The sequence below is a fragment of the Sturnus vulgaris genome, chromosome 5 (assembly GCF_052056855.1).
Source record: "Sturnus vulgaris isolate bStuVul1 chromosome 5, bStuVul1.hap1, whole genome shotgun sequence".
NCBI classification, from domain to species: Eukaryota; Metazoa; Chordata; class Aves; order Passeriformes; family Sturnidae; genus Sturnus; species Sturnus vulgaris.
Window position 1 is genome coordinate 30538369 of NC_142247.1, and position 21183 is coordinate 30559551.

Sequence of the window (21183 nt, forward strand, 5' to 3'; positions counted from 1 at the left end):
TGACACCTCCCAGTGATATCAGGCTCATGTCACACATGCCAGGGAGATGCCAGACACCAGAATCGGCACACAGTTGGCAGGAGCAAGTTACTCCAAAGAGCTGGTGCTTACCACTGCTTACACCTCTCCCATTTAATCTACCCTGTTCCAGGTGTTTGAACAACAGCACTCTATTGATGTAGCAAACCAGCCCCTGCAAGGTTAAAGATGAGCTTGTCAGCCTGAGTGATAAAAAGTAGGATAGAAAATAAGAGAAAAGAGTCATTAATTAAGGCAAGAAGCTGGGAGCAGAGACTGCAGAATGCCAGTCAGTCTGGAGGGAAGGCTGCATGGAAAGCAGCAATCAAACTCCTTCAGTTTTAATTAAACCTGACTCTATATCAAGGATGTGACATCTTCGCTTCACCTCTGCTTTTGAGCTGAGAAACCAGCTGGAGCATGTACACTGGTACTGGATAGACAGGAATTCCCTTCTGGCTCCAGAGCTTCCCACCCAGGCTCAGCACCTGCCCTTTCTGCTCATGTACTCCCCAAAACTGGGGCTTAGCACCAGGCAGAGCTTAGTGAAGGGGTCCAGGGCTTGTAGCCACTTGTCATGCTAAATGCACCTTCTCCTCAAGATCTTCCCTGTCCTCTCTGTCCTGTTTCATTTAGGCTTCACCCCAACACGCAGCAGTCGGTCCTGATCTGATCTGCTCCTTTTGCAAGCTGGGATCAGGATTAGGGGTGAGCAACATCCCAGCTGCTTCTAGGCAAGAACAAGCAGCATCCAGCCACATCATTGTTCCTGCCTGCTATTCCCTCCTCCCCCCAATGCTTTGGGATGCGGAGTGAGTCTTCACCTGAAAAAATGATGAGGCCATGTGAGCTGGCCACCAGCCATAGCATCATGCACATAGGGTGTCTGCAGAACTCACTGTTCCCAGGAAGGTAAGGCACATTGGACACGTTTCTGAAAGACATCACTGTAGAGGAGTGGCAGCCACCATGAAAGGAGACAGGTGGAAAAATCAGAAACAAGGATAAAGGCAAGGGAGTCTCAAAGTACAGAAAACAACATCAAGCACTTGAATGGAAAAACTAATTCCTAGCACAGTTGGCCTTCCTCTTCAGTTAGCCTCTGCACAGAAAAAGGGATGTCCTTGGAGCTGAGCTCTAGCAAGGTGAACAACAGCTTCAGTGAGCATTAGAAATACCATGTCACCTGGGGATTAAGAGTGGGCAGGACAAAGCAAAAAGGAAAGATTTACGTAAACAGAAGTAGGGAACAGGAAAAGAAGACAAATAAGGGGGAGATCACAGCTCTGCTCATGCACACCACAGCTCTGCAAGCTGCCTGATGTCACCCAGCCCCACTGTACAATGCCTACAGCACTGTCTGGGGCTAAACCCACTTTACTTTTGACACTACTTCCAGCACCATGCATGGGGACAAGTGAGGACACCAGAGGATTTTGTAGCCCGTGCAGGGCTCAGGACACCTACAAGTGCCATGGCAACCTGTAATTGTTTCCCAGCTTCAGTGTGGAAGTCTGGGTGTCCCACAGTGTCACAGCTTTCCCTAAACACTTTTTCCTGAGCTTCCCATCTTTCATCTTCTCTTAAGAAATTATAGGTGCAGATCTGCCTCACATGAAGAGTTACATATTCAGGAACCACACAGAACTAATAAAACGCCATACATAAATAAAGAAAAGGACGGCTGTTGCAGTCACTTAAAGTTTACTGTGAATATTGAGCTGGGATGATGGCAGGTCTCAGACATGGCTACAGGATTGTGGAGGAGGTGTTTGAGGAGTTCTAGGGGACTTGAACTCAGTTTACTGGGTCTGAACGAGTGAGCTCATCTCTCAGTGCCAACATAAAACCATCTTAGTGGGGATAAGGTGGGCACAATGATCCTGGAGAAAAGCAAAACCACTGCAATGTGGTCAGAAAATTTGATGTAAATGGATACTTCTTTCTTTGCTCCCTAACCTTTTTCTAGAGCTTCTTCTTGGTCTTGTCCAACAGTTCTTCTTAGAAAGGTCATATCTAGGGAATGGCCAGCTGTTGCCAAAACTTCCTCCTCCAGTAGCTCCTTCTCAGAGACCATGGCATCTTGTACCTGCTGAGTCCATGCTCTGGCTCGACTGGCACCTTCATGGTCCCTCTTCCTGGTGTTCTCCTCTGGGACTTGGGTCACCTCAGTGTTGCCTCCATAGAAATCTCCCGTCCTGTTGGCAAAACCTCTTTCCACATTGACCATATGGACTTTCCTTCCAACTCTCCTCTTCTTCTTTTTCCTGATCTTGTTCTGGAAGAAGAGGCAGGTGAAGGCCTGCTTAAAACGCTTGCGGAAATGCTTGGAGATGAGGGCGTAGACAATGGGGTTGAGGCAGGAGTTGGTGTAGGAAAGGCAGTGGGAAGCCAGGCGGAAAGCATAAGTGGCCCGGTTGAAGGGAAAGTGGCCAAACCAGAAGCAGAGGATGACCAGGTGGTGGGGCAGCCAGCAGAGGCAGAACAGGATGGCCACTGTGACAATCATCTTTGTAACCTTACTCTTGGCTTTCCGAGACACTGAGATTCTTTCTATGGGGTCTACAGAAGTCCACAAGAACTTTATGGTCCTAGTGTATGCCAGGATCACCACAGTCACAGGCAGCAGGTATCCAAATACAAACGTGATGATGTCCAGAATCTTCCGGCGCTGGTCCTCCCAGATGGGGACACAGATGGGCACGCCATGGTAATGGATTATCTGGTAGTAACTGAGGTAAGGCCCTGCGAAGAGCAGCGACAGTGACCAGATTACCACAATGGCCACTCCTGCATTTCGAGACGTGCGGAGATCCCGGGACTTCAGTGGATAGCGAATGGCCAAGTACCTGGCAAGGAGGGGAAGAAGGAGACAAAACACAACACAGGTGACATGAGGCACTCCTGCCCTATGGAGCTGCCATTTGTTTACCCCTTCCCATGCAGCCACCCATCTCTTCCCTCCCAAACCTTTTGGGAATGAGAGTTACAGTGAATTCACAAAAATATCAGGGTCATTCCAACAGTGGGTGTGGGATCTCTGTCATCCACTCTGCTGTGCTAGGTCAGGAAAGGCAAGCAGTGTATCTCTTGAACCAGGTAAGAGAAGCATAGGAGCAGGACTCTCCTGTTTCTTCTGAGTTGTATTGCTGCCCTGGGGGCTTTGCTGTTCTTGCTTATGCATGGTGGACTCCCCTCCTTCCCAGGTGAGCACTAGATAATTAGGCTGAGAGCTTGGCTTAGTAGAGGGGGAGGCCATGGGTAGCTGGGGAGATTGGCTCTGCTGGCCCTACCTCTGGAGAGACCCAACCTACTTCTTACAGGACACCCAACAGGATAAGTAGTGGCCTTTCTCCCACCCTTAGCTCAAGAGGAACAAACACAGTGTCCCTGAGCTGCAGAACTCAAACGGAAGGGGACACTTACCTGTCAACAGAAACAGCAGCCAGGGTAAAGCTGCTGGCATACATGGTGAGGTAGATCAAGAAATGCACAGCCTTACAGGCAAAGGCCCCAAAGAGCCACCCATCCAGGGTATAAATGGTGGCCTGGAAAGGGACACAGCAGATGATGAAGCACAGGTCAGCCACAGCCAGGTTGAGGATGAAGAGGTTGGTGGTAGAGTACTTGACTTGGCCATTCCACAGCAGCACAGCCAGCACCAGCCCATTTCCCACAATACCCACAAGAAAGATGAAGGAGAAGATGATGGGCACAATAATCCCTGCTGCTCGTAGCTCTGGGCTGTCAGAAGAGATGTTCAATCCCCCTGGCATCTTCCTGTCAGACTACAGAGACCTGCATTGGGAGAAAGGGATAATAGGCCCCAAAGTGCTTGACCCCAGCCTTTGACACTCACATTTTTCCCAGAGATGCAAATCCCAATCGGCTGACTAAATGATGCCTCCAAGATCCTCGTGACATCACTGGCAAGAATGCTGTTGTGGTCAGTCAGGCCATACCTGCCTGGGTTGAGCAGAGCTGAAGCCTCTTTCTCCTGCCCGGATTCACATTGCCATCAGAACATCTCCTGTGCTCCTGGCACTCCAAAGGATCCTTCCTGCCCTGCCACCTGGCCTCACCCACATTCCTCTTACATTCCCAAAGCTGCTAAATCCCATGGGATTGCTTGCTTTGGCAAATCTAAACCCTGGCTAGTGTTCAACAGAGCCATGGGGTAGGAGGCTACTATGGGCTGCAAGTGGTCCCAGGGCTGTGCCACTTCTGGCAGAGGGGACCTGATGCCCACATTCCCACCCCAAGGGAACTACCTCAGCTGGGACCACCTCCACCCTGAAGCTGGTTGCTCTTTGCTCCCAGTGCAGTAGTTATGCTCCATAGAGGAGAGGCAACTAAATGCCCCTTTTCCTGATGCTGAGAGGTGGTCAAGGGCTAGATGGTAGCAGGTAGGTGATGATGGGGAGGAGACCCTGGAGCCACCAGAAAAACATGATGATCATTGTGAAGGAGTCTGTTATTATCCCAGCTCAAGGTATTGTGATTTGCTGCAAAACTTCCTCCAGCCCTGAGTAACACTGTGCTCAGGCAGGGAACATCAACAGTCTATCTCCAAATAAGCCTTTCCCTTGTTGTGCTATCATTAGAACAAATTGTCCTTCTCTGAGCAAAAACAGAGAAGGAAAGACACTGTTATCTAGCTACCGTTGACAAGCAATTAACTCGATTTTGGGTCATGCAAGCTCCTTCACTCCATGCTCCCCCATCCCTCAGTTCATGCACTTCTGCTTCCCAGCTTCTTTGTGTATCACACCAAGAGACTGTCCCTGCCTCTCTGGGTCTTTGGTCCCCTCTATCCTACTAATAGCTACCAGCCTCCAGCTTATCCATTTGGCCCCATGGAATCCCCTCATTGAAGCTGAGAAGCCCGGTCTCCTTCTGGGCATGCATAATGCACCAGGGTGTCATTGCTCAGGGAGCCCGAGACCACCTTTCAGCTTCGGAACCTGGCACTCACCTTTTTGAGGAGGGGCCTGCAGCTTTGCCACTCGCTCAGGAGGAGACTTCCAATCCAGCCCACGCAGCGGTAGCAGGAGGATGCAGACCACAGAAGAGTTTATCTGGGCAGCTCGGTCATCCCAGTCGCTCCTACCTGCTGCTCCGCTGCCTCCCCCTCCCTGCCACCAGCTCTGCTCTCTCTCCTCCCGAAGCTCCTCTCCTCTCTCTCTCCAACTCCTCCTTTTCCCTCCCTCTGCTCTTGCTGCTGATCCATAGTTCTCTTGGTTTTTTTTTTCCCCTCTCCCTGAGGTTGGGTTTGAAGTTAACTCCTCTCTGCCCAGTTTTCCTGCAGGCTCAGCTGCTTCCTGCTTCTCCTGCTGAGAGAGGGGTGGCAGAGAGAAAGCTCGTTACTCTCTGGTAGCAAAGGGAGGATGGAGGGGGAAAGGGTCCCTAGGACCTCAGTGGCCACCTCTTGATGCTGTGTGTTTAGGACGTGTTGTCCAAAACGTGTTGTTCTCTGGGGAATGTAAGCCTGTGAGCCTGGTCCCTGCCCTGTCCCTTGAATATAGGGTCCTAAACCCTCTGGAGGATGAGCAATTAATTGCTGTCACTAGCTGTTATTAATTAATTGTTAATAGCACTGAGCAGATTGAGCCTCTCCCACAATGTCTGACCTAGGGAAGGAGAAGGCAGGTTTTGGATTCCATCCAGTCCAGGTCTCCACCCCACCAGTACTGCAGTATGGGAGGGAGGACAAGACCTCCAGCATGGTCACCTCCAGAGATCCAGCTCCATCACAGCTGCACGGGACACAGTGGGGCTGGTTGATGTGCCAGGAGAAGACAGTGACCCACATAGCCCGCCTGTCCTGACACTCTGCTGCCGTGTCCATCCTGGTGACAGGACCTGTGTCCTGAGGACTTCCAGGTGCGCTAAGACTGAGCGCAGCTTGGTGATCCTTTCTCAGCAAGACTCAAAGGCCGCCAGCTTCCTTTCACTGGGAAAGCTGTGGGTACCTCTTCCAGTGATGGAGCAGGATGTGGAGAAGGAGGCGCTGGCCCCTTCCCCTCCACAACAGCCTAAACTATCCCCATTAGCTCTGTGGCAGGAGGGACGATACAGCTTCTCCTCCCTACCTGCCCTTCTGGTGGGAAGGAGCGAGGTGTCCCCGCCAGCTCCCTATCAGCCGCTGTAACCAGGGAAAAGGGGAAGGCCATGCCTCGGGACGCGGCGATAACCCAGGGGATGCGGCAGAGTGCGAGCCTGCAGCCAGGCAGAGCCTGCCACAGTGCTGCTCGCCATGGAGGGACCACACCGCAGCTGCATCCTCCTCCTCCTCCTCCTCTGCCTGTTCCCACCGCCGGGCATCCCAGGCCCACCGCCGCCTCTGGAGGAGCCTCGGGAACCGCCGCTGCCGCCGCCCAGCCCCGCTGACCCCACCGCTCACCTGCTGCGCGGCCACCCCTCGGCCCCAGTGCGGCCCTACAGCCTGTCGCTGTCCCCTGAGGATTATCGCTACGCCCCCAAGCCCCGGCACCTGCGCCCCGGGCGGCTGCGTCGGCTCCTGGGCTCGGCCTTCGACCCCTTCTGGATGGCGACCGAGGAGCCCCGCAGCAGCAACGGGAGCGTCCTCGAGGAGAACTTGGAGTCCATGAGCAGGGACCTGGCCGAGGGTGCCGGGCGCTATCACCGCAAGCTGTGGCGAGAGGTGGAGGGGCTGGAGCTGCCCCCCGAGCTGGCGGGGGCCCTGGCCCGCCGCCTGCGGCAGTGGCTGGTGGAAAGGGCCACCTGCCGCCTCATCTCCGCCTGGGTGGACCTGGGACCCGTGTTCTGGCCGCGCTGGGTGCGCCACACCACGTGTGAGACCGGCGACCCCGGCTGCTCCTGGCCCCCTGGCATGGCCTGCCGGCCCGCACAGCTCACCCGCATCAAGCTGCTGGCCTGGCACTGCTGGAGCCCGCAGCAGCCCGGCCCCCCAGACTGCACCTGGCGGCAGATCCCATACCCCGTCGTGGCTGCCTGCAAGTGTTCCTGCCGCTGAGGGGCTACGGAGGTACTGCCCGCTGCCTGTCCTTGCGGCCGAAAGGCCTGAATGTCTGCCTGGACTCACCCTGGGAGCTGGGGGAAAATCCTCCGAACACAAATAAACTTCCAGGAAGGACGTGGGGATGGCTGTGGTCGTTGCTCTGTCTCGCCGAAACCCCCGGGTGGGGGGGTGCAGCTGCTTGGCCCCTCATTCAGCGCTGTGAAGCATTAGCACCAGCAGAAGCCCTTGCGCAGCATTTACCTCCAGCAAAGGATGAGGGATGAGAGACGGAAAAATTATGGCACTGAACAGCAGGTTCAGACCCCATTTGCACCAGCCCCAGTCGGCTCCGTCCAAACTGGAGCATCCCTGTCTGCCTGCACGGGGCTGCAGGCAGGGAGTCAGGGCAAAGGAATTCCGGCAGAGAAAGGGTAGAGGTGGGTCACTATTGGGGTGGAAACAGCAATGTGGAGGGGCTGGAGTGAATCAGTGGGCAGTGGGGTAGTTTGGGACTGCAACAAGACAGCCTAGCAAGGGTAGAAGAAGTGGGGGGTGGCTCAGGACCCAGAGCTGGAAGCATTTTGGGGGCTAGGCATGTATGAAAATGGGATGGGATAAGATAGTCCCCTACTTGTAGGTAAAATGGGTGAAATACATGCATCCCCCACCTTATCCCATGGTGCAGAGGGTGAGAGCTCCAGATTCAGGACTGCCTGAGCAGCATACAGGGTATGGGGTAGGTCAGGGTACCTAGGGTGGGAATTGCATTTTCAAGAAGTGGTATCTACCTCTACATTCCAGTCAGCAAAATTTCCTCTGCTTTCTGGGCTAAAAGCTACCTAGAGCTGTAGATCGGACCTAGGCTGGAAGGCCTTGAAGCAATAAAGAGCAGGAGGATTTGCCTCAATTAAGTATCACCATGATGCCTACAGGTCAATGAGTATGGCATTATTCAGTGCCAGTGTGCCATCATCTGACCCTCCTGCCTTCCCAGGATTCCAGCACTGCACAGTCTGTTCCCCAGACAGCTCCACAGTCTGCTGCTGAGCATGGCCTTGAAGGAGGCAGAGTGCAGGGAGCTGGCTGCCGATGGACCTGAGAGATACAGAGGTGAGAGGGAGGTCATTGCCTCTGGTGAGGAGAGGAGCAGAACGGCGAGCCCACATGTGCATGCAAAAACAATAAGAAGCATCACAGGAGGGAGGCTGCTGTTACTGCTCTGGCCTGCAGCTGAGCAGAGAGACACCTGCTCTGCCACTGAGGAAGACTTGAAAGCTGGAGCAGGGTTAAACTACTTGGGTTGTGGAGGCATCACAAGAGATGCCTGCAGAAGGCCAGGGAGAGGGGGAGTCCAGGGCTGGGGAGCAGCAGGAGAGAAACGTGAGGGAGGGTGGTAGAGGTGTGCAATGCAAGTGTGCAGGTAGGGAGAGCAAGGGGCACGCATGCATTGGGCTCAAAACAGCAGTGATTCAGTTTAGGGTCTCACACTCCCTAGACCTGAGCCCATCTGGCTGAACTTTGCTCTCAGGCCCCTTGTGCAACCAGAAGAGATGAATCTCCCTGCCTTCCCCACTACATTCTCCATGCCAAAATACTGCCTGTTGAAAAGGATTTGAAGCACTGTAAAAGCCCAGTGCCACAGAATTCTGTTTTGTCCTTTATCAGCAGGCTGAGTTCAGGGCCTGTGGAGATGGAAGATTAAACAAAATCAGCACAGTTACACTACCAGCTGTTCTAACAGGGTTTGGTTGCAGTCCTGTTGAACATACAGGACACATTTCTTCCCTGTCCTTTGCATCCTTGTAAAGCCCTACAATCCTGGATTAACACCTGTATTCTTCTGCAGTTGCTCTGGCTCAGGTTCATTATTGCCCTGTAGCTTGCTCCCTGACAGCAGAGTGACATATAAGGGCTTCAGAACAGGTCTTTGCTGATGTGACCCAGTGCTCCAGCACCCAGGCACAGCACACTCCATTTCAGCTAGAATCAGTCCCTGGCTGCAGCTACTCGTTCAGCACATGGGCAGCTGCCAGGACACACAGGTTCTGATCTGGAGCAAAACCGGTACAAACAAAGCAATCCTACGAGATACCCAGGTCCCATTTGTGCCTTTTTGAATGCTGAAATACTACATCAGCACAGCTTGGAGGAACAAATCCAGAGATTTCTGCCACACGGAAAATTAAAGGTTTCTGTCACCTGCTCTGCCCCGGCCTCAGTCATATGCAGATCCTCTCACCATGCTGCTGTCCTTTCCCACCTCACCTAGCCCACTGCCTGATGGGGGAAGATGTCTTTCCCAGGGCAGGTTTGGGACCACTGAAGTAATTGGCAATGCCTTATAGCTGGGGAGCAAGCAAGCCTCACATCTAACACCTGAGAGCGAGAAGGAGAGAAAGGAGCACCAGAGCTTTGGCTGGCCCATGTCCTCTTTCCCTAACCAGCTGCCAGTGGCACAGGTTGCAAAGGGCTTGGGAAATACCCCTGCCTCAGTGGGGAATTGCAGCAGTCAGATCTGCCAGGGTGATGCTGCTGGACCCACAGGACAGCACAGAAGAAGCAGGCAACCTCAGGCACATCAGCAATGCTGTATTTCCATCAGCAGGAGACAGCAGGAACTGCAGCGCTTCAGCATCTGGACTGAGGCTCCAGGGAAGACATGGCAGAATGTCTAGTCACAGCATAAGGGGATGGGGTGCAGCTCCTGGATGAGGAAATAGGAGGCAGACAAATATCCGCTGCACCACAGGACACCTTTAATGACACTTATAAGTGCTGGTTGCCAGTGCTACGGCCAGCCAGCTGGCTGACTCGTGATGCAGGCTGTGATGCCTTGAGGAACCGTCCTGCTTTTGGTAGTGTGCTGCTCAAGCCTTTTTCCCCATCAGAGGCACTTGGTTGTGGGCAGGGATGGTGCTGAGGAGGTGTTTCCTGGCCCCTCAAGACAGCGCTCCGTGCTTCCGTCCCACCTCGGTGAAGGCTTCCACGCAGCGGTCAATGTCCTCATCGCTGTGCACAGCTGAGATCTGGACCCGGATGCGCGCCTTCCCCTTAGGCACCACAGGGTAGCTGAAGCCAATGACATAAATCCCTGGGGAGGAAACGCAGGCAGAGTCAGAGCTAGCTGGGATGGAGGCAGGCTGAGGTGTACTGGGTGACAGAAAGGTTCCCCTCCAATAACCACTTCCAGGCTTCAGGGTTTTCAAGTGCCATCTGCTCCCAAGCACGGAAATGAGATTAAGGGCCAGCAATGGGGATGGAGTCCAGCATAACAGGACAAGAGCATTAATGTAAATCCCCTCCCTAACAAAGAAAGAAGATGCAGCCAGCAACATCTGAGGGAGACCATGAGAACATATGCAGCTGGAGAAGTACTGGATTTCATGCAGGAACATCCTCTGAAGGAGGGCTTGTGGTGGCACCACTGCCAACTGTCCCTTCCCTCAGGCAAGGTGTCTGCATACTAAGGTCCCTCCCCAGATCACCTCTGTTGAGCATGTCCTCTGCCATCACTGATGCCAGCCGAGCATCCCCCAGCATGACTGGACAGATGGGGTGGTCTTTCCCTGAGATGGTGAAGCCAGCTGCAGCCATCTTACTTCTGAACCTGGTGAAGGGAACAACAGGATGAGTAAAAACCTCAACAACCCAGTCCTTGGAGACCTGCCTGCCTTTCACCTGAGAGCCCTGGCCACTGAGAACTGGGTAAAGTTGGCTCCACTGTTCATCTTCTGTGCAGAGAAGAGACCTCTCCTCTTGGAGTGACCTCCTGCCATGTCCTGCTCAGCATAATGGGACTGCAGATCCTTGAGTGGACAATGCACCCCAGCTCACAGAGTATCCAGATGTGACACATCTGCCTGACACAGACAGGCACATCCTGCAGCTTCCCCTGAGCCCTGACTTGCAAACTGTCTTCACAGCTATCACCGGGAAAGGGGGGGGTGAATAAATCACAGACAACTCTCTCCTAACAAAGCTGCCCCTGCTCCCACCTCAATACGGCCCCCTCACCGTTGGGTTTTGGCAGCCATAGACTGTGCAATGGCATTGCTCTCCATGAGCAGGTCCAGGGCCTTGGATGCACAGCCCACCACGGCAGGGGGCAAGCTGTTGGAGAAGAGGTACGGGCGGGAACGCTGGCGGAGCAGATCGATGAGGGGTTTGGGACCTGTTGTGTACCCACCTGCAGACAGAGGAGAGAGAATTGGACAAGGCACCCCAGGGTAACCTGATTAGAGTGAGGCTTCTTCATAAAGGCAACCTGGCACCTCTAGTAGGTATTTAGGTACAAACCAGGTCTAAAAATCACAGCTGATGCTTTTGACCAAGAGTTTCCACCTTTGACCCCAAAGGTACATGCATGAAAAAGATGACAGTGTAAGGAGCACATGATTGGATCTCCCTTAATCCTGCAGCAACATCCCAAACCAAGCCTCATGCCACCAGTGGAAAAGGTTAGCATGCATTTATTACTCTATCATTAGGCAGAGGAAGGAAGCATAAGACTGATGCTCTTTAGGGCATGAGGACCCTGGACAGGAAAATGCCTTCACCTGCAGCTCCTCCAAGAGCTTTTCCCAGGGTAGAATTGATGATGGTGACTTTGTCCATCACTCCCAGGAGCTCATCAGTACCCCTGTAGAAAAAGGAATGTCATATTATCAGCTGTGCCAGCACGCACCAGGGAAGCTGCTGGATACCTCAAACGAAGCACTGTCAGCCAGGTCTCTGTCATCCTTCCTTCTAAACAAGGAGGAATAGTCCCTTGAAATAGTTCAACCCAAGTGCTGACGTTCCTCTCATGCAGAAAGCCTAAGCTGGGACCTCACAAAGTAAGAGCATGGGTTCTTCATCCCTTCGAGATGGGCAAGTGCTCAACTTCCCACACAGAAGTTTAATAGTCCAAACAAAGCACCTGTCAGGAGAAGTGGTACCCAGATGAGATGGTCACACCATCCATTACACACTGAGAAGCAGCTGTCACTTGGGGATGGATCACTGCTAAAGTATCTCATTTCAATCCAAAGGAGAGGTGCACAGCCTACAAGGAGTCTCTACACAAAAACACACTGGCCATCAGCACCTTTGTCCTTGCTTCAGAATTCATCAGGGTAGGGGGACAAAGCAGGGCTGAAGCAGTCACTTACCGCCCATTGGGTCCCAGGAATCCCGTGGCATGGCATTCATCAATGAAGACCAGGGCATCGTACTTCTGGGCCAGCTGGCAGATTTCCCTCAGGGGTGCAATGTCACCGTCCATGGAGAAGGCACCATCAGTGGCCACCAGCCGCAGTCGATGCTTCTATTGGAGGGAAAAAGGCATCCCCAGGGGTGAAGATGTCACCCTGAGGAGAAAGACTGGCAAAGGCACACACTCAAATTCCTGTACAGAGAGGATGTACCTAACTGAGATGGGGAGGGTGTGCATCACAACAGCTGCTTTGCCACCTCGCCTATCCATGCCTGTTGGCAAAAACAATGCCTATTGCACAGGAAAAGGCAGAGCTCACCCTTCAGGACTGGTTACTGCACAGGCTGCACAGCTAAGCATGTGCCCTGGCATTGGGGTGGGAGCAGCCCTCCATACCTGTGCTTCCTTCAGCTTGGCCTCCAGGTCCTGCATGTCCATGTGCTTGTAGCGGTACTTGTTGGCCTTGCACAGGCGGATCCCATCGATGATAGAAGCATGGTTCAGCTCATCTGACAGCACTGCATCCTCTGGGGTCAGCAGGGCCTGCCCGTGCCAAACAGAAAGGATCATCCTTGGCTCTGCATGCTGCCACCTCACCAAGATCTCCCAGACTCCCTCAGTACAGAGAACAGGCTGAGATTGATTCCAGCTGCCACGTCTTTCCTGGCAGTGCTAAACTTTATATTTTCTTCCTAGTCACTTTATTCCATGATTTCTTTATGCCAGGCTCTTGCTTGTGGCTTCTGAGCTCAAAACCTCCCTCCCCCTTTCCTAACATGCCTGTGAGAACACCCCTTCCCCTCACCTACCCTTTAAGGGGGAATACAGACCCCTGCAGAAATGGGAGCCCTCCCCAAGAGCTGGAGCTGTCTGGAGACAGCAGAGGTGAGGGTGGTTAAATGCCTCTGCATGGCTTCCCTGGTGCAAGGGCCCCGGGTCAGGGCTCTTAAACACCAGTCACTATTTGCTTTTCTGGTGCACAGAGCTCACAGCAGAGTCTCTACAAGGCACAGCAGCCACACTGCTGTCACCTCCCTCCTCCATGCACAACACAAGAGAAGCCTTATGAACCTCAAAGATACCAGCGTTGGCATCAAAGCAGCTGGCATAGAGAATGGCATCTTCCCGCTGGTGGAAACGTGAGATTTTCTCCTCCAGGTCCTTGTGTATGCTCTAAAGACAAGAAAGGAGCAGGAATCAACAGTGGGGCAGCACAAGTTCTTGCTTGCCCCACTGCTGTTAAATGCTGACCTGAAAGGGGAGGAGACAGACAGGCTTTATCCAGAAAAGGTGCGTGCGTGTGGGTTAAGTTACTTGCATTCAGCAAATACTGCCTTAAAGTATGATTATGGGTTTGGATGCCAAAAGCTCAGCGGGGAGACTCCAATCTCCCCATGCACAAGGGAGAAGTTCTGCTTGTTCTTTGCACTTAACCAGGCAGGACTCAAAAAAGGCTCCAGCAGGGATAAATTGGGCTGGGTCTGATGGAGCCACTTCAAGTCAGGTTCACCATAATTGTGACCCGCAAGAGAGGGGAAAAAGACATCAATTTTCCGAATTCAGAAGTGTGTTCAGTTTATTTGCTCTCAGGTGTTGTAATGGTTTAAATTGGCGTATTTCCAGATGCTTGGCTAGTGGGGACTTGGCAGTCCCTTTTCTCCTTTTCTCACCGTGCCACGCGTAACAACACTGTGCACGCATGCCGAGTGGGAGTACCGAGAGGGGAGTCTACGTAGACACCGTGCGAAGGACCCGCGGGGAAGGGAAGGGGATGCTGCCCATTACCTGGGTACCGCAGATAAAGCGCACGGAGCTGAGCCCAGCGCCGAACTTCTCCAGGGCCTCCACAGCGGCACGGATCACCTCGGGATGGCTGGAGAGTCCCAGGTAGTTATTGGCGCAGAAGTTGATGATCCCTGCGGGAACAGAGAGAAGCAGGGGCGTGGCACCGGGGGAAAGGACCGAGAACCCTCCTCCCCGCCGCCCCCCGCACGCACCGGCGCCGCCGCCCGCCAAGCGGAGATGGGGACCCTGTCGGGAGGCGATAACGCGCTCGCTCTTCCAGGTGCCGGCGCCGCGGATGTCCTCCAGCTCGCTCTCCAGCCGCCGCTGCAGCTGCGCCGCCGCCGCTCCCGACGCGGCCCGGGGGGCGCCGGCCCCGCCGCCCCGCAGGGCCCGCACCGCCGCCACCGCCCGCCACATCCCAGCGCTCCGCACCGCCCCGCACGTCCGAGCGCCGCTAATTAATCACGGGTTAATTACTGACCAATGCCCATTGGCTGCCGGGGCACCGCCCCCCGTCGGGCGGGGCGGGCGCCGCCGCAGCTCCAGTGGTCGGGAGCGCTTAGGCGCTTTCACTAGGAGGCGTTCGGCATCTTCTTTGGAGGATAGGATCTGTCCCAAGGGGTTTAAGCACAGGCGATATGTGATGCCCAGAGTCTGAGGGATTTTGGGGAAAAGCCATACATGATATTTAGGAACTTTAATGGGGTCGTGTACTAGAGTCTGAGAGATTTCATAGCAACAGGGCATCACGGACCTCAAGGATCAACAAACCCAGGTGCATTAGGTGCCTTTACCTAGGGATTTGGGGTCCTCAGCACAGGTGGCTTGGATGCTTGCAGCTAGGTGATTTATGGGTGTCCATCACTGGGGATAATGAACCACAAGTCTGTAGTAGGTGGGTGCATGCAGCTGAGGTGACCAATAATACATTGGACAGAGAAGTTTAGGAATTACCAGGTGAAAATTAGAGTACCCAAGCCCAGGGGATTTGAGCACCTCTGGCCAAATGTGTTTGTAAACTATAGGCTCAATGGCTGTAGACACAAAGGGTCATAGAATGACATGATAGCTTGAGTTGGAAGGGACCTTAAACATCATCTAGTTCCAAGCTCCTTGTCATGGGTTGCTCAGAGTCCCATCAAAACTCAACTGGAGTATTTTAAGGGATAAGGTATCCACAACTTCTCTGGGCAACCTGCTCCATCTGAATTAGGTATCTCCTTCCTCTACTACAGCTGACTAGGGAATTCTGTGGCCAGAATGGTTTAGACCACTTACTCCAGGGGAATTAGGTACCAGGCTCTTGAAAGGTGTTCAGGGTCTTCAGTCTAGGTATTCTAGGAGCCTTTGATCCAAGGGTCTTAGGAACAAGAGCCCACAGGGATTAGATGCATCCAGGCCAAAGATTTCAGTACCCTGAAGTACTGATTTTGGAGTCCTTAATGCCTGAAGAACTCATGCACCATTTACCCAAGTGATTTAGGAAGAACAGGCTGAAGGAGCCATCAGAGAATGTGAAGACCCCGGATTTATGAGATTTAGGCACAGTAAGTCCAAGGGCACTGGGCACCCAGAGCCCCAGGGATTTTGGAGCTCCTGGCCCAGGTGGTTGGGGATCCTGCTGATCAAGAAGTTTATCTATCTCTATCCAGGAGGGATTAGGAAGACCCTGCTGAGCAGTGAGGCCAGCCCACAGGCTCCCTGCCAGCCCTGGCTGTCAGGATCACTCAGCCCAGCCCAGGGAGGGGCTCTGGCAGGGGCCAAGCAGGCCCTGGAGTCGTGCCAGCCCCCACTGGGCACAAAGCCAGAGCCCTGGGGTCACAGCAGGGCTGAGCCTAGCAGTTCTGCCTCGCCCTGCCCTGGCTGCCCACCACAGCCCACCTACAGAGCTGTCCACTGCCTCAAGATGTTCCTCCCTGGAGAGCAAAGCTGCTTATGGCTGTGTTTGTCCTTTCTCCCCACGGTGATCCCACTTCACGGACACCCTCAACTCCTTGAAAGCCAACGTGGACAGACTCTGGCCCCGCTCCAGCTCCTCTGTCCATCCCTGCCACCACCCAGGCAGTCAGGCAGCCCCAGTTATCTCCAGCACCAGCTGGACCTCACACCCAGCAGCCCAACATTCCTCACCTCATCCCCATGGTGGGGATCTGCAGCAGTGGATGAGGGGACAGGGACCCTTTTTGCTCCCCCAGGGAAGGCCAGGCCATATGTTCCAGCTTCCCTCCAATGTTTTTGCCCGGCCCCAGCAAACACCTAACCCCCCAGGAGTTGGGGCAGGACCAGGAACTGAAATCCTGCACAACCCCAACAGACACACAGTCACCATCACTCCCAACACACAACAAGCAGTCCAGCATTAATAAAACCAACAGACACACACAAAAGAAATTTCTGAGACATCAGAATAAAAACCCAGACCAGTAACACTTTAAAATTGTGGTTTTTTTCATTCATCAACTGCCTTGTTTTAGCTACTTCAATTCCAGAATAGAGTAATTCTTTATAAAATGCAGTAGAAAGGAGTAAAAATAAAGGCAACAGCTATTTACAGAACCAACGGAGAGAGTACCGAAACGCCTCTAGTCTTCTCACTTCTTCTTGGGCGATTTCCGGGCACCGGACTTGGCTCTGGATTTCGACCGCTTTGCCTTCTTGGGTCTGGATGCCTTCAGGGACTTGGCCTTAACAGTCTTTGGCTTCTTGGCTTTCTTCGGGCTCCTTGACTTCTTCCTGGCCTTCCTGGCGGCAGACTTGGGCTTCTTGGCCGGGGACTTGGATTTCCTGGACCTAGCCGTCTTCCGGGGCGAAGTGGATCTCCTGCCTGCCTTCTTCCTCTTCCTGGAAGGAGACCTCTTCGCCTTGCTGGCCTTGGCTAGGCGGAAAGAGCCGGAGGCACCAACTCCTTTGGTCTGCTTGAGGACTCCAGTGGCCAGCAGGCGCCGAATGGCCAGCCTGATCTGGACGTCGGCGTTCTGGCCCACCTTGTAGTGGCTCTTCACGTACTTCTGGATGGACTGCCGGGACGAGCCGCCGCGGCTCTTGTCGGCCCGGATGGCTGCCGTGATCATGTCCGAGTACGCAGGGTGGGCTGCTGGCCGCCGCGCTGACCGGGCCCGCTTGGGCTTGGTGGCCGAAGCCGGTGGCAGTGGGATCGGGCTGTCGCTCATGGCGAGTGCTTCGTCCGGCGATGCCCCGCTATGCCCTCGCTGCTGGAAGCGTGGCCCGCCCGGCCTGGGACCCCCGCCCCTGGGCGGGGAGAGGCTGGCAAGGGAGCGGTGGGTGGCTGAAGTCGCAGCAGAGGCAGTGCCGCTCTGCCGCCCGTGCCCCCGCTGGTGCCTCTGCGGCCGCGCCCGCCGCGGGCTCCCTTTAAAGCCGCGGTGCGGACCGCGGGGAGGACTGCCCCGCGCGCGCCACCCGTGTCCCCGCGTGTCCCCTGCCACGCCCTGACCCGACCGACCGGCAGGGACAGGGAGGGACACTGCGGGGGACACCGTGGGATAAATAAGAGTATTTGAGGGAGTGCATGGTGGGGACAAGAAGGAACACTAGTGGGATCAGCGGGGGATAGTGAAGAGCGAGGGCTTGTAAGGGACATTTAGTGGGGCAACTTAGGTACTTAGGTACAAGGTGCATTTGGAAGGATTTTGTGTAGGGACAAAGAAGGGCACTGAGGACAAAACTGGGGATACTGGTGAGACAGGGACAGGCGTGTCAGGGATACTCAGAGTAACATCAAGAGGTGAAGAGGGACACTTAGGAAGGACACGGGTCAGGGAGGGACATTTAGGGACAACACAAGGAGACATGTTGGAAAAATATCAGGGGACAAGGAAAGACGCTGTGGAAGATATTAAGGGGGCAAGAAGGGACAGTAGAAAAGACACTGGGCACGGCACCAACGAGAAAAGGGGGAGCACTGGGCACAAGTCAGCTCAGCAGCAATACCCCATGGCCAAGTATCACTACTCCCTCTTCTGCCCCTTTGCTCTTCACCAGGTGCTTTAGGAACACCAGCTCAGCCCTTACACATGAATGGCGAGGGGTCACAAATAACAGACTGTCCCCTTGTTTTGGGAGACACACACAAGTCTTAGTGAGGGGACAGAGCAGGGACTTCATGGCAGTCAGCCATCCTTTCCCCACTGGGTGAGCAGTCGGCTGTTCCCGGGAGATTAAATATAGCCACTATCATCATCTTGCCTGCAGGATTTAGATGATGTTTTCCCCTTATTTTTTAAAAACATGCGGGTGCAGCCACCTGGTGCCCACCAACATGCCATGCTGGGCTCAGAGATGAACCAAACCTCCCAGTGCTTCAGTATAGCATTAAAATACACAGTGAGCACCTCTCAAGAACTTCTCAAGGACACACACATCAATAAAATATCAATATAGATACGTAAATACAAATATAAGTACAGAAATTGAAATAATAGAAATAGTAGAAATTGAGGAAATAGAATTACAGAATCATAGGATTGTTTGGGATGGAAGGGACCTTAAAGATCATCCAGTTCCAATTTCCTTGCATGGGCAAGGACATCCACAAGGTGACCAACTTATTCAGAGCCACATCAAGCCTGGCCTTAAACACTTTCAGGGACAAGGCATCCACAAAACTTCTCTGGGCAACCTGTTCCAATGCCTCATCACACTAACAGTAAAGAACTTCTTCCTGGTATCTAACCTAAACTTGTTCTCTTCAGTTAAGAGCCATTCCCCCTTGTTCCATCAGTACATTTAAATAGAAATAGAAATATTTGATAGCTGCTCCTGTATTATGAGAAGACCTGGCCTGGGAGAAGACATTCAGGCCCCTGATGCTTTCCCACAGACGGAAGGACCAGGTGCAGCTCCTTGAGCCTTCCTCCCTGATTGAGTTTCTTCACATGCTGTATTCTATTTGGGGAGAGGGAAAGGTTCTCAGCACCTGCAAACCTTTTGATTTAATTACGAGCAAACTGCTCCTAACTGTGGCTAGGAATAACCACTCTCCTGCCTCCCTTCGGGTTTGCTTTTGTTTAAGACCTAATAAATAAATGGCTTTCCATCCCATATGGAGCTCTGATGGCCTCTGAGCACCACTTTGAGCAGCCGAAGGACCTCTCATTTTTCCTATCTGGGAATAAACTGCCGGCGCTGGCTCTTGCACGTAGGCAAAGCCAGGCACAGAGATAAGGCACCATCTGCTTTTATTTGCATCCAAGTTTGTAACTGTCGCGAGTGGCTCACCCACATGCCAGGCTGAGGGGAGACAAGGAGGTTCAGGGGGGGCTTAGGAATTGGCCCCCGGAGTTGGCACAGCACCATGGGCTGCCTGCAGAGCCTCCAGCCCTAAAAGCCAGGCAGCAATTATCAATGCAGTGCAGTGATGGGGAGGCAAAAGCTGTGTGGGGGAAGGCGGCAGGGAGGGACACAGCAGATGCTTTACCTAACTCTGGCCACCTTCGGGGTCTAATCTCAACCGTTCACCTGGGCAGCTCCTGCAGCTGATGCAGGCTGCTCATCCTCCTCCGGCGGGTGCCGCTGCTGACAAACAAACATGATCTCCCCTGCCCTGTGCATGGAGGTTCTGCCCTTTCATACACACTAGATCCCTAATTTTTAGCCAGTCAAACTAAGGGGAAGATCCCGTGTTCTCAAGCAACTCACTGGAGGGAAGGCACACAGGTGGTCACAGCTCACCAGGCTGCTTTGCACATGGGGGATAACCTGGTCAAGGCAAACCTCCAAGCATCCCATTTGATATTGGAATGCACCCCTTGAACCTTGCACTGTTTTGACAATGCATCTTTAATGTGAACTGGTCAGGACTGAGAGGATGAGAGGATTTTCCAGTCCCTGGCAGGATGTCAGGCCTGGAGGTGGAAGGCAGATGCTGCCAAGCAACACAAGCCCTGCTGCCTCTGGGAAGTGGATCCAGTGCTTCTGGCACCCCACTGCAGGCAGCACAGGGGACACATCCAGAAGGAAGAGTTGTGGCACACGTGCCACCATGGCCGTCTTGGGTTCATGCCTGTATTTTTTGCCACAGGAACCTGCAACCATGCCCAGGATGGGGTGGATTACCCCCTACACCCACTTTTCTCCTCAGGAATTGCTACCCAACCATTCCAAGCCTCCTGAGCCTTCCCTTTCTGGCATTATTCTGCAGAGACTGGAAAATCCAACATCTCCAACAAATCCCAGAGGACAGAGCCTGGCAGAAGAATCCTCTCTGTAATCCTGTTTACCTTCTCTTCCCTGCCTGCACTGAGTTCAACCAGACCCCATGGGGATTTACACATTTCCAGCTGCAGATTTCGTCTTAAATGGTCAAATTGTGTCCACTGCGGATGTGCTATGGATCCACCGGGTAACAGCCCCTGCCTTGTAAGGGCAGAACAGCTGTTCATAGGCCTTCGAGAGCACCAGGGCACTTATGGCAATTAATGTCAGAGATAACATTTCATTTTACCCAGTTTCCATTTCAGAGAGACTCAAAATCCCCAGCAGTAGGACTTGGTCTTGGTGTACTCGGATCCAAGTGCTTCTGTGCTTTTTTAAGAGCAAAACAGGGAAACTAGCTGAAGTTCCAGCTGTGCTCATCAGCGTTTCAGCTCTGAGTCCTTCGTGTGCAATGCAGTGTGGTCAGCCCAGCATGAAGCCACTCAGCCTGGCCATTGCTAGAGGCAGAGCAGGCTTGAAGGACACAAATAAATGGAAAAGGGGTATCGCTCCTGACTGCTGGGCTGATTACCACTGTTTTAGAAGATTTAAGGGCAAGCTCCTTATGTGAGCTGGGGTGCTGGCTCCCATACAACCACAGTGCTGTACAGCTGTGGGTTTTCCCTGTACTTGAGGCTGCGATGTTTCTCACAGCCACAATCCGGCTGCAAACAAGCCCATGGGGTACGACCATCGCTTTGGGATGTTTTTTGGGCTCTGCCAGCCATCACGCCTGTCACCCACAGGCATTTTGGTCATCTCCTCTCCTGGCCACTTTTCCCCCACCCGGCTCCCCTGCTCCCAGGAGATAAGGATGTGGAGACAACAGGGTGACCATATCGCCCCAACACAGGCGGGACAGGGTCTGTCTGATTAACACGGCGCCAATTTTGGAGGCGCGTCCCCCATCACCCCAGGATGAGGGGATGACCCTACCCTGCTGGGGGCTGATCTGCAGACACAGAGCCTCAAGGAGGGGCAGCTCCATCACATG

At 53.6% G+C, this 21183-nt stretch overlaps 4 protein-coding genes across 4 annotated transcripts; 1 reads left to right on the plus strand and 3 right to left on the minus strand.

The window, feature by feature from the left end:
* Positions 1-1703: 1703 nt before the first annotated feature.
* On the minus strand, positions 1704-6141 carry GALR3 (galanin receptor 3). Its single transcript, XM_014885271.2, has 3 exons — positions 4994-6141; positions 3445-3816; positions 1704-2867 (listed from the first exon to the last, which is right to left on the minus strand). Exons 2-3 carry the CDS (start codon positions 3792-3794, stop codon positions 1973-1975), a joined length of 1245 nt encoding a protein of 414 aa, XP_014740757.2. The 5' UTR covers positions 3795-3816; positions 4994-6141; the 3' UTR covers positions 1704-1972.
* A 130-nt stretch (positions 6142-6271) lies between these two features.
* On the plus strand, positions 6272-7413 carry LOC106858507 (noggin-like). Its single transcript, XM_014885218.2, has one exon. It carries the CDS (start codon positions 6275-6277, stop codon positions 7013-7015), a length of 741 nt encoding a protein of 246 aa, XP_014740704.2. The 5' UTR covers positions 6272-6274; the 3' UTR covers positions 7016-7413.
* Positions 7414-9734: 2321 nt separating this feature from the next.
* On the minus strand, positions 9735-14449 carry GCAT (glycine C-acetyltransferase). Its single transcript, XM_014885269.2, has 9 exons — positions 14192-14449; positions 13980-14110; positions 13266-13367; positions 12591-12737; positions 12151-12305; positions 11557-11639; positions 11015-11186; positions 10486-10607; positions 9735-10091 (listed from the first exon to the last, which is right to left on the minus strand). The coding sequence occupies exons 1-9, from the start codon at positions 14394-14396 to the stop codon at positions 9940-9942; spliced, it is 1269 nt and encodes a 422-aa protein (XP_014740755.1). The 5' UTR covers positions 14397-14449; the 3' UTR covers positions 9735-9939.
* Positions 14450-16403: 1954 nt separating this feature from the next.
* On the minus strand, positions 16404-17380 carry H1-0 (H1.0 linker histone). Its single transcript, XM_014885270.2, has one exon. The coding sequence runs from the start codon at positions 17147-17149 to the stop codon at positions 16571-16573; it is 579 nt and encodes a 192-aa protein (XP_014740756.2). The 5' UTR covers positions 17150-17380; the 3' UTR covers positions 16404-16570.
* Between the last annotated feature and the right edge of the window lie 3803 nt (positions 17381-21183).

Excerpts from the sequence above, each read along its gene's own strand:
- GCAT (XM_014885269.2), bottom strand. The coding sequence starts at position 14,396 with ATGTGGCGGGCGGTGGCGGCGGTGCGGGCCCTGCGGGGCGGCGGGGCC. Across the intron at positions 13,368-13,979 it reads GCTTTATCTGCGGTACCCAG|AGCATACACAAGGACCTGGA; the intron begins GTAATGGGCAGC and ends TCTTGTCTTTAG. Across the intron at positions 11,187-11,556 it reads AGCTCTTGGAGGAGCTGCAG|GTGGGTACACAACAGGTCCC; the intron begins GTGAAGGCATTT and ends CTCTGTCTGCAG.
- GALR3 (XM_014885271.2), bottom strand. The coding sequence starts at position 3,794 with ATGCCAGGGGGATTGAACATCTCTTCTGACAGCCCAGAGCTACGAGCA. Across the intron at positions 2,868-3,444 it reads GCTGCTGTTTCTGTTGACAG|GTACTTGGCCATTCGCTATC; the intron begins GTAAGTGTCCCC and ends CCTCCTTGCCAG.
- H1-0 (XM_014885270.2), bottom strand. The coding sequence starts at position 17,149 with ATGAGCGACAGCCCGATCCCACTGCCACCGGCTTCGGCCACCAAGCCC.
- LOC106858507 (XM_014885218.2), top strand. The coding sequence starts at position 6,275 with ATGGAGGGACCACACCGCAGCTGCATCCTCCTCCTCCTCCTCCTCTGC.